Genomic DNA, 11,729 nt, shown 5'->3' on the forward strand with positions numbered 1-11,729 from the left:
TTTTTTTTATGTCATTATTGTGTGTAGATTGAGAATACTTTTTTTTTTTTTTTTGAATTTTTAAAATTATGCTGTAACGTAGCTATGTGGAAAAAGTGAAGGGGTCTGATTACTGTCCAAATGCAGTGTACCACACCTCCTCATGCCTTATTGCTTAACTCTACCTCCTTGTTTTTCCCACCAAGGCAAACCCAGGGCCCCTCTGGACCCCTCTACACCTCCTCTAACCCAGAGTACCTCAGTGCTGCTGACAGTAAGGACACCTTATTAACTGAGTTCTATATTCTCAGCTGACCTTTGGGGAATACACCTGTATAAAAAGCATAGCTGACTGTAATTTGATGTTGAAACTAGTATGCCATGTAAGTAGACAATCACTGACACATACTAGCTGGCTATGAGATTTAGAGAAATACAATACTTGATCGTTTGTGGATTATAGCGTCAAGGGGCCTCATTTATCTAAAGTGCATGCCTGCAATAAAAGTAAGCCTTACTTGCGACCTGTTTTTTCCCGCCAAAGGTTGTTATTTATCAAATGTTGAACTTGACGGGAGAGTTTGCGTACCTCCCATGTACATCTCAGACCATGCATACGCCCAACTTCTAGTGGTTGAGCAACTGTATTGCAAGCTAATATTGTTATTTTTGGAGGAAATGAAGGTGTTTGTTTATTAGAATAATGCTGATAAAAACATTGAAACGTAAAAGGCCTAATGATAAAACAGATGCATTTGCTGTTGGTAAGAAGATTGCATCGTCGCCTAATATATTTCTTTCACTTTTTATTATATGGGCCTGAGTCATAATCATACTGCGGAGCATGTCTGTCCGTTTCTGACATGACTGGTTTATTTTGCTACACAACATATATTAGGCTACTATTTATCCGTCACTCATTCACTAGCCAATCGTGCTCATCAGTAAATAGACCGGTAGCCTATGACAGTATGGGTAGGCTACAGTATTGCTCTGGGATAGGAGTGTGACATAATAGCGTATTTAAACTGAGCCTATACCAAGGCAGGAGATAGAAACACAATCATGTATTGATAAACAAAATATTGAACGATTCCCATTTTGCATAGAAGTGTGGGCTGTCGGCAGCATCTACTGTTGACATTTTTCAATAGGCCATCCATCTTGCAGAATGCGCGGCACTCACTATAGGCAGCATGCAATTTTTTGTTTTTAAACTTCCTGAACAGGAATTTTCCTCATGGCTAACTACCAGGAAGTTGGAAAAGACAGGCTGGGTGGGCGGGGAGCTTATGTTCATGACCTCAGCTTGACTGACAGCTCTTTGAAACGTCAAGAAACTTGGAATGCGTTTAGCAGTGTTGCTGTAAAATCATCTCAAATCAAATCAAAGCAAATTTGGTGATACACAAAGCAACTGAACATTGAAATTGCATCAATGATATACAATGCATTCAGAAAGTATTCAGACCCTTTCCCCTTTTCCACATTTTATTACGTTACGGCCTTATTCTAAAATGGATTTAATAAAACATTTTCCTCAGAAATCTACACGCAATAGCCCATAATAATAAATAATAAAGTGAATACAGGTTTGTAGTTTGGAACCACCAAGACTCTTCCTAGAGCTGGCTGCCTGTCCAAACTGAGCAATCAGGGAGGTGACCAAGAACCCAATGGTCACTCTGACAGAGCTCCAGAGTTCTTCAGTGGAGATGGGAGAACCTTCCAGAAGGACAACCATCTCTGCAGCACTCCACCAATCAGGCCTTTATGGTAGAGTGGCCAGACGGAAGCCACTCCTCAGTCAAATGCACCTGACAGCCCTCTTGGAGTTTGCCAAAAAGCACCTAAAGACTCTCAGACCATGAGAAACAAGATTCTCTGGTCTGATGAAACCAAGATTGAACTCTTTGGCCTGAATGCCAAACGTCACATCTGGAGGAAACCTGGCGCCATCCCTACAGTGAAGCATCATTCTGTGGGGATGTTTTTCAGCGGCAGGGACTGGGAGAATGGTCAGGTTCGGGGGAAAGATGAACGGAGCAAAGTACAGAGATCCTTGATGAAAACCTGCTCCAGAGCGCTCAGGACCGCAGACTGGGACGAAGGTTCACCTTCCAATACGACAACGACCCTAACCGCACAGCCAAGACAGCGCAGAAGTGGCTTTGGGACAAGTCTCTGAATGTCCTTGAGTGGACATCTCAGCCAGAGCCCGGTCTTGAACTCGATCAAACATCTCTGGAGAGACCTGAAAATAGAAGAATGGGAGAAACTCCCCAGATACAGGTGTGCCAAGCTTGTAGCGTCATACCCAAGAAGACTCGATGCTGTCATCGCTGCCAAAGGTGCTTCAATAAAGTACTGACTAAAGGGTCTGAATACTTATAAATGTGATATTTCAGTTTTTTTATGATTATGGGGTATTGTGTGTAGATTGATGGCGAGAAAAACAAATTAATCAATTTTAGAATAAGGCTGTAACGTAGCAAAATGTGGAAAAAGTGAAGGGGTCTGAATACTTTCCGAAGACACTATATATATTTTTATACATTTCCCATTTAGCATGTCTCTTGTGATGCGGTTCACCGCAGCACTGACTTATGTGTTGACTTGACAACGGCGTCTGAGTTTTGAACGACCCTCTCTCCCCTTTTGTTCCATGCTGACTGAAGACCTAGCTAGCCAGTAACTAGCTAACACCGGACACAGACCTAGCTATCCAGTAACTAGCTAACACCTGACACAGATGAAGACCTAGCTATCCAGTAACTAGCTAACACCTGACACAGATGAAGACCTAGCTAGCCCGTAACTAGCTAACACCAGACAGATGAAGACCTAGCAAACCAGTAACTAGCTAACACCAGACACAGATGAAGACCTAGCTAGCCAGCACCAGACACAGATGAAGACCTAGCTAGCCAGCAACTAGCTAACACCAGACACAGATGAAGACCTAGCTAGCCAGTAACTAGCTAACACCTGACACAGATGAAGACCTAGCTATCCAGTAACTAGCTAACACCGGACACAGATGAAGACCTAGCTAGCCAGTAACTAGCTAACACCAGACACAGATGAAGACCTAGCTAGCCAGTAACTAGCTAACACCAGACACAGATGAAGACCTAGCTAGCCAGTAACTAGCTAACACCAGACACAGATGAAGACCTAGCTATCCAGTAACTAGCTAACACCAGACACAGATGAAGACCTAGCTAGCCAGTAACTAGCTAACACCAGACACAGATGAAGACCTAGCTAGCCAGTAACTAGCTAACACCAGACACAGATGAAGACCTAGCTATCCAGTAACTAGCTAACACCAGACACAGATGAAGACCTAGCTAGCCAGTAACTAGCTAACACCAGACACAGATGAAGACCTAGCTAGCCAGTAACTAGCTAACACCAGACACAGATGAAAGGGGAAACTTTTAATAATATTTGCTGACAACCTACAGTAAAATTTTGGCCATCTAGCTATATAAACCAAGCTCCTCTGCAAACACGCCTTATTCGATGTTGGTTGCAAGGTGGTACTTATTTAAATTAGATAAGAGAATATCGTGTTACCATTGGTGTATTAAAATGAGAGTTAAGGTGATGTCACCTTATTTGACATGGGGGAGGGGACCAGTAACTTTATGATCAAACTTGATCAACGTAAAAACAACAGTCGTTTTGCTTCTACAAAATGACTGCTGCTTTGATCTGGCTTCCTTCAAATATCATCAAATTACATTTTTATAAAAAGTGAATCGAGGGCATTTTCCTGTCGTGGTTGTAGAGCTCGTTCACAACTGTACAAATGTATCATGACTCTGATTCGTCAATGAAAATATGTGGATATGTTTGCGTGCGACAGTTCAATAAATCCCAATCATCTGTTGCAAATCCTACAATCTCCACGTACACCAGAATTTTGAAGGAAAATGTACGCACGGCCCCAGGAATATACTTTGTATGTGTGTTCTCTCCAGTGTACGAGCCAGACGACTGGGAGGTGGGCAGGGATAAGATTAACATCCTACGAGAGCTGGGTCAGGGCTCGTTCGGAATGGTCTACGAGGGCATCGCCAAGGACATCGTGAAGGGAGAGCCGGAGTCACACGTGGCTGTGAAGACGGTCAACGAGTCGGCTAGTCTGAGAGAGAGGATAGAGTTCCTCAACGAGGCCTCCGTCATGAAGGGCTTCACCTGTCACCATGTGGTAAGAGAGATGGATGAATGAAGAGAGAGGATAGTGAGAGAGAGGATAGTGAGAGAGAGGATAGAGTTCCTCAACGAGGCCTCCGTCATGAAGGGCTTCACCTGTCACCATGTGGTAAGAGAGATGGATGAAGAGAGAGAGGATAGTGAGAGAGAGGATAGAGTTCCTCAACGAGGCCTCCGTCATGAAGGGCTTCACTTGTCACCATGTGGTAAGAGAGATGGATGAAGAGAGAGAGGATATAGTGAGATAGAGAGCAAAAAATAAAGGATAGCGAGATGGAGAGCAAGAGAGCAGTGTGAAAGGGAGAGGAGAGCAGGATAGAGAGAGCGGATTGCGAGAGAGAGAGAGGATGGCGAGAGAGAGAGGATGGCGAGAGAGAGAGGATGGCGAGAGAGAGAGAGCGAGAGAGAGGATGGCGAGAGAGAGGGGATAGCGACAGAGGGGATGGCGACAGAGAGAGGATGGTGAGAGAGAGGTGGGAGGGAGAGAGAGGATGGCGAGAGAGAGAGAGGGAGAGGATGGCAAGAGAGGGAGAGGGAGAGGATGGCAAGAGAGGGAGAGAGGATGGCGACAGAGAGCGAGAGAGAGAGGATGGCGACAGAGAGAGGATGACGAGAGAGAGAGAGAGGATGACGAGAGAGAGAGAGAGAATGGCGAGAGAGAGAGGGAGGATGGCGAGAGAGAGAGGGAGGATGGCGAGAAAGAGGATGGTGAGGGAGAGGATGGGAGAGGGAGAGGATGGCGAGGGATAGGGAGAGGATGGCGAGAGAGAGGGAGAGGATGGCGAGAGGGAGAGAGAGAATGGCGAGAGGGAGAGAGAGAATGGCGAGAGGGAGAGAGAGAATGGCGAGAGGGAGAGAGAGAATGGCGAGAGGGAGAGGGAGGATGGTGAGAGAGAGAGGGAGGATGGTGAGAGAGAGAGGGAGGATGGTGAGAGAGAGAGGGAGGATGGTGAGAGAGAGAGGGAGGATGTCGAGAGGGGGAGGATGTCGAGAGGGGGAGGATGTCGAGGGAGAGGATGGCGAGGGAGAGGATGGCGAGAGAGAGGGGGAGGATGGCTGGCGAGAGGGGGGGGAGGATGGCTGGCGAGAGGGGGGGGAGGATGGCGGGCGAGAGGGGGGGGAGGATGGCGGGCGAGAGGGGGGGGGAGGATGGCGGGCGAGAGGGGGGGGGGGGGGATGGCGGGCGAGAGGGGGGGGAGGATGGCGGGCGAGAGAGAGAGAGAGGGAGGATGGCGGGCGAGAGAGAGAGGGAGGATGGCGGCAAGAGAGAGGGAGGATGGCAGGGAGAGGGAGGATGGAGAGAGGGAGGATTGTAAGAGAGAGAGGAGGAGATAGGAGAGTTCCTCAATAAGACCTACATCATGAAGGGCGTTACCTGCCGCTACAGTGTAAGACCTACATCAAGAAGGGCGTTACTTGCCGCTACAGTGTAAGACCTACATCAAGAAGGGCGTTACTTGCCGCTACAGTGTAAGACCTACATCATGAAGGGCTTTACTTGCCGCTACAGTGTAAGACCTACATCATGAAGGGCGTTACTTGCCGCTACAGTGTAAGACCTACATCATGAAGGGCGTTACTTGCCGCTACAGTGTAAGACCTACATCATAAAGGGCGTTACCTGCCGCTACAGTGTAAGACCTACATCACGAAGGGCTTTACTTGCCGCTACAGTGTAAGACCTACATCATGAAGGGCGTTACTTGCCGCTACAGTGTAAGACCTACATCATGAAGGGCGTTACTTGCCGCTACAGTGTAAGACCTACATCATGAAGGGCGTTACCTGCCGCTACAGTGTAAGACCTACATCACGAAGGGCGTTACTTGCCGCTACAGTGTAAGACCTACATCATGAAGGGCGTTACTTGCCGCTACAGTGTAAGACCTACATCATGAAGGGCGTTACTTGCCGCTACAGTGTAAGACCTACATCATGAAGGGCGTTACTTGCCGCTACAGTGTAAGACCTACATCATGAAGGGCGTTACTTGCCGCTACAGTGTAAGACCTACATCATGAAGGGCGTTACCTGCCGCTACAGTGTAAGACCTACATCACGAAGGGCGTTACTTGCCGCTACAGTGTAAGACCTACATCACGAAGGGCGTTACTTGCCGCTACAGTGTAAGACCTACATCACGAAGGGCGATACTTGCCGCTACAGTGTAAGACCTACATCACGAAGGGCGTTACTTGCCGCTACAGTGTAAGACCTACATCACGAAGGGCGTTACTTGCCGCTACAGTGTAAGACCTACATCACGAAGGGCGTTACCTACCGCTACAGTGTAAGACCTACATCAAGAAGGGCGTTACTTGCCGCTACAGTGTAAGACCTACATCACGAAGGGCGTTACTTGCCGCTACAGTGTAAGACCTACATCACGAAGGGCGTTACTTGCCGCTACAGGGTAAGACCTACATCAAGAAGGGCGTTACTTGCCGCTACAGTGTAAGACCTACATCATGAAGGGCGTTACCTGCCGCTACAGTGTAAGACCTACATCATGAAGGGCGTTACTTGCCGCTACAGTGTAAGACCTACATCATGAAGGGCGTTACTTGCCGCTACAGTGTAAGACCTACATCATGAAGGGCGTTACTTGCCGCTACAGTGTAAGACCTACATCATGAAGGGCGTTACCTGCCGCTACAGTGTAAGACCTACATCATGAAGGGCGTTACCTGCCGCTACAGTGTAAGACCTACATCATGAAGGGCGTTACTTGCCGCTACAGTGTAAGACCTACATCATGAAGGGCGTTACCTGCCGCTACAGTGTAAGACCTACATCATGAAGGGCGTTACTTGCCGCTACAGTGTAAGACCTACATCATGAAGGGCGTTACTTGCCGCTACAGTGTAAGACCTACATCATGAAGGGCGTTACTTGCCGCTACAGTGTAAGACCTACATCACGAAGGGCGTTACTTGCCGCTACAGTGTAAGACCTACATCATGAAGGGCGTTACTTGCCGCTACAGTGTAAGACCTACATCACGAAGGGTGTTACCTGCCGCTACAGTGTAAGACCTACATCATGAAGGGCGTTACCTGCCGCTACAGTGTAAGACCTACATCAGGAAGGGCGATACTTGCCGCTACAGTGTAAGACCTACATCATGAAGGGCGTTACTTGCCGCTACAGTGTAAGACCTACAGTGTCTATAGAAGGTGATGCCACTTTACATTCACATTTGAGTCATTTATCAGCTAATGAAGGTGAGACCACATACCATGATGATCACAAGACATCTTTGTTTAAAGTGTTGGTAGCTACCGAGGTGCACGAATCAAAGCAAGCGACGGAAACTAAATGTTTCCTTCTCAGGTGCGTCTGATGGGTGTGGTCTCTAAGGGCCAGCCCACTCTAGTTGTCATGGAGCTGATGACCCATGGCGACCTGAAGAGCTACCTGCGCTGCCTCCGCCCCGACTCTGAGGTACACACACACACATTATTGGGATCCCTGTCCTGGGGGCTAGTCTAGGGGTAGAGCTGCCTCCCCCTGCAGGCAGCGGCTCTATCCACCCTGTATCTCTCTTCACTCTCTACCCTGTATCCCTCTCCACCCTGTATCTCTCTCCACCCTGTATCCCTCTCCACCCTGTATCCCTCTCCACCCTGTATCTCTCTCCACCCTGTATCTCTCTCCACCCTGTATCTCTCTCCACCCTGTATCTCTCTTCACTCTCTACCCTGTATCTCTCTCCACCCTGTATCCGTCTTCTCTCTCCACCCTGTATCCCTCTCCACCCTGTATCCCTCTCCACCCTGTATCTCTCTCCACCCTGTATCCCTCTTCTCTCTCCACCCTGTATCCCTCTCCTCTATCTACCCTGTATCTCTTTCTCTACCCTGTATCCCTCTTCTCTCTCCACCCTGTATCCCTCTCCACCCTGTATCTCTCTCCACCCTGTATCCCTCTTCTCTCTCCACCCTGTATCCCTCTCCACCCTGTATCCCTCTCCACCCTGTATCTCTCTTCACTCTCTACCCTGTATCCCTCTCCACCCTGTATCTCTCTCCACCCTGTATCTCTCTTCACTCTCTACCCTGTATCTCTCTCCACCCTGTATCTCTCTTCACTCTCCACCCTGTATCCCTCTTCTCTATCCACCCTGTATCCCTCTCCACCCTGTATATCTCTCCACCCTGTATCCCTCTCCTCTATCCACCCTGTATCCCTCTCCACCCTGTATCCCTCTCCACCCTGTATCCCTCTCCACCCTGTATCCCTCTCCACCCTGTATCTTTCTCCACCCTGTATCCCTCTCCTCTATCCACCCTGTATCCCTCTCCACCCTGTATCTCTCTCTACCCTGTATCCCTCTCCTCTCTCCACCCTGTATCCCTCTCCTCTATCCACCCTGTATCCCTCTCCACCCTGTATCCCTCTCCACCCTGTATCTCTCTCCACCCTGTATCTCTCTCCACCCTGTATCCCTCTCCTCTATCCACCCTGTATCCCTCTCCACCCTGTATCTCTCTCCATCCTGTATCCCTCTCCTCTATCCACCCTGTATCTCTCTCCACCCTGTATCCCTCTCCTCTATCCACCCTGTATCTCTCTCCACCCTGTATCCCTCTCCTCTATCCACCCTGTATCCCTCTCCACCCTGTATCCCTCTCCACCCTGTATCCCTCTCCACCCTGTATCTCTCTCCACCCTGTATCCCTCTCCTCTATCCACCCTGTATCCCTCTCCACCCTGTATCCCTCTCCTCTATCCACCCTGTGTCCATCGCCACCCTGTATCCCTCTCCTCTATCCCTTCTTCTCATATTGAACTATATCACAAATACCCCAAAACATCTATATTTATGACTAGCAATTGTTGTGATCTATGCGCCCCCTTGTGGCCTGTTGAAGAATAGCCCTAGTATTAATACATGTCTTGTCAGAATAACCCTACTGGGCGCCCGCCCCCCACGCTGAGGGAGATGGTCCAGATGACAGCAGAGATAGCAGACGGCATGGCCTACCTCAACGCCAAAAAGTTTGTCCACAGAGATCTGGCCGCTAGGAACTGCATGGTGGCACAGGACTTCACTGTCAAGATAGGAGGTAGTCTACACTCACACTGTCTCTCACTCACTCACACAGTCTTTACCCTAACTTTAACCCCAAAATCACCCTAGCCTCTAACCCTAACCCTAGCCCCTGACCATGGTCCTAACCCTAGCCCCTAACCCTAGCCTCTAAACCTAACCCTAGCCCCTGACCATGGTCCTAACCCTAGTCCCTTAAACTAACCCTAGCCCCTAACCCTAAACCAAACCTTAGCTCCTAACCCTAAAACTGACCCTAGCTCCTAACCCTAAAACTGACCCTAGCTCCTAACCCTAAACCTGACCCTAGCCCCTAACCCTAAAACTGACCCTAGCTTCTAACCCTAAACCTGACCCTTGCTCCTAACCCTAATTCGAACACTAATTCTAACCTTAACCCTAAACCCCCTAGATATAGCATTTGACCTTGTGGGGACTAACAACATGTCCCCAGTTGGTCCAATTTTTGTTTGTTTACTATTGTTGTGGGGACTTGTGGTCCAGTATAGTTAAACACATTCACACACACATATCAAGATAGTAGGTATGGGAACTCACTTCCTCACATATACAATGTAATACTTTTAAATACATCTACATGCATGTTTAACTGCCTTCTGCAGTCGGAAGTTTGCATACACTTAGGTTGGAGTCATTAAAACTCGTTTTTCAACCACTCCACAAATTCCTTGTTACCAAACTATAGTTTTGGCAAGTCGGTTAGGACATCTACTTTGTGCATGACACAAGTAATTTTTCCAAAAATTGTTTACAGACAATTATTTCACTTATAATTCACTGTATCACAATCCCAGTGGGTCAGAAGTTTACATACGTTAAGTTGACTGTGCTTTTAAACAGCTTGGGAAATTCCAGAAAATGATGTCAGGGCTTTAGAAGCTTCTGATAGGCTAATTGACATAATTTGAGTCAATTGGAGGTGTACCTGTGGATGTATTTCAAGGCCTACCTTCAAACTCAGTGCCTCTCTGCTTGACATCATGGGAAAATCAAAAGAAATCATCCAAGATGTCAGAAAAATAATTGTAGACCTCCACAAGTCTGGTTCATCCTTGGGAGCAATTTTCAAATGCCTGAAGGTACCACATTCATCTGTACAAACAATAGTACACAAGTATAAACACCATGGGACCACGCAGCCGTCATACCACTCAGGAAAGAGACGCGTTCTGTCTCCTAGAGATGAACGTACTTTGGTGCGAAAAGTGCACCTCAATCCCAGAACAACAGCAAAGGACCTTTTGAAGATGCTTGAGGAAACCAGTACAAAAGTATCTATATCCACAGTAAAACGAGTCCTATATCGACATAACCTGAAAGGCCGCTCAGCAAGGAAGAAGCCACTGCTCCAAAACCTCCATAAAAAAGCCAGACTACGGTTTGCAACTGCACCTGGGGACAAAGATCGTACTTTTTGGAGAAATGTCATCTGGTCTGATGAAACAAAAATATAACTATTTGGCTATAATGACCATCGTTATGTTTGGAGGAAAAAGGGGGACGCTTGCAAGCCGAAGAACACCATCCCAACCGTGAAGCATGGTGGTGACAGCATCATGTTGTGGGGGTGCTTTGCTGCAGGAGGGACTGGTGCACTTCACAAAATAGATGGCATCATGAGGCAGGAAAATGATGTGGATATATTGAAGCAACATCTCAAGACATCAGTCAGGAAGTTAAAGCTTGGTCACAAATGGGTCTTCCAAATGGCCAATGACCCCAAGCATACTTCCAAAGTTGGGGCAAAATGGCTTAAGGACAACAAAGTCAAGGTATTGGAGTGGCCATGACCTCAAAGCCCTGACCTCAATCCTATAGAAAATTTGTGGGCAGAACTGAAAAGCGTGTGCGAGCAAGGAGGCCTACAAACTTGACTCAGTTACACCATACACAAAATGTTTGACCCAATTTAAACAATTTAAAGGCAATGCTACCAAATACTAATTGAGTGTATGTAAACGTTTGACCCACTGGGAATGTGATGAAAGAAATAAAAGCTGAAATAAATCACTCTCTACTATTATTCTGACATTTCACATTCTTAAAATAAAGTGGTGATCCTAACTGACCTAAAACAGGGAATTATTACTAGGATTAAATGTTAGGAATTGTGAAAAACTGAGTTTAAATGTATTTGGCTAAGGTGTATGTAAACTTCCGACTTCAACTGTATTTGCCTTTTCATATAGGTCATTTGTATTTTCTCTCCTTTCTCTAAATGTTTGTATGAATTGTTGACAGCTTGTTACAATGCAGGTTCCTGTTCTGGGATAATAATAAAATATATTCTCTACTCAACCCTCAGACTTTGGTATGACCAGAGACATCTATGAGACGGACTACTACCGTAAGGGAGGAAAGGGTCTTCTTCCTGTCCGCTGGATGGCTCCTGAGTCTCTAAAGGACGGAGTGTTCACTGCACACTCTGACTGCTGGTGAGGATACGTGACTG

At 47.2% G+C, this 11,729-nt stretch overlaps 1 protein-coding gene across 3 annotated transcripts in view; it reads left to right on the forward strand.

Moving 5' to 3' along the window:
- Positions 1-11,729, forward strand: part of LOC120056144 (insulin receptor-like) — a 135,989-nt gene that overhangs the window by 116,582 nt on the left and 7,678 nt on the right. For all 3 annotated transcript variants that reach the window (XM_039004347.1, XM_039004348.1, XM_039004350.1), the window contains 5 exons: positions 186-253; positions 3,969-4,198; positions 7,537-7,647; positions 9,110-9,272; positions 11,583-11,712. In XM_039004347.1, the coding sequence (XP_038860275.1) occupies positions 186-253; positions 3,969-4,198; positions 7,537-7,647; positions 9,110-9,272; positions 11,583-11,712 (702 nt within the window). The remainder of the gene's footprint in view (positions 1-185; positions 254-3,968; positions 4,199-7,536; positions 7,648-9,109; positions 9,273-11,582; positions 11,713-11,729) is intronic.

Source organism: Salvelinus namaycush, chromosome 11 (genome assembly GCF_016432855.1).
Source record: "Salvelinus namaycush isolate Seneca chromosome 11, SaNama_1.0, whole genome shotgun sequence".
Lineage (NCBI taxonomy): Eukaryota > Metazoa > Chordata > Actinopteri > Salmoniformes > Salmonidae > Salvelinus > Salvelinus namaycush.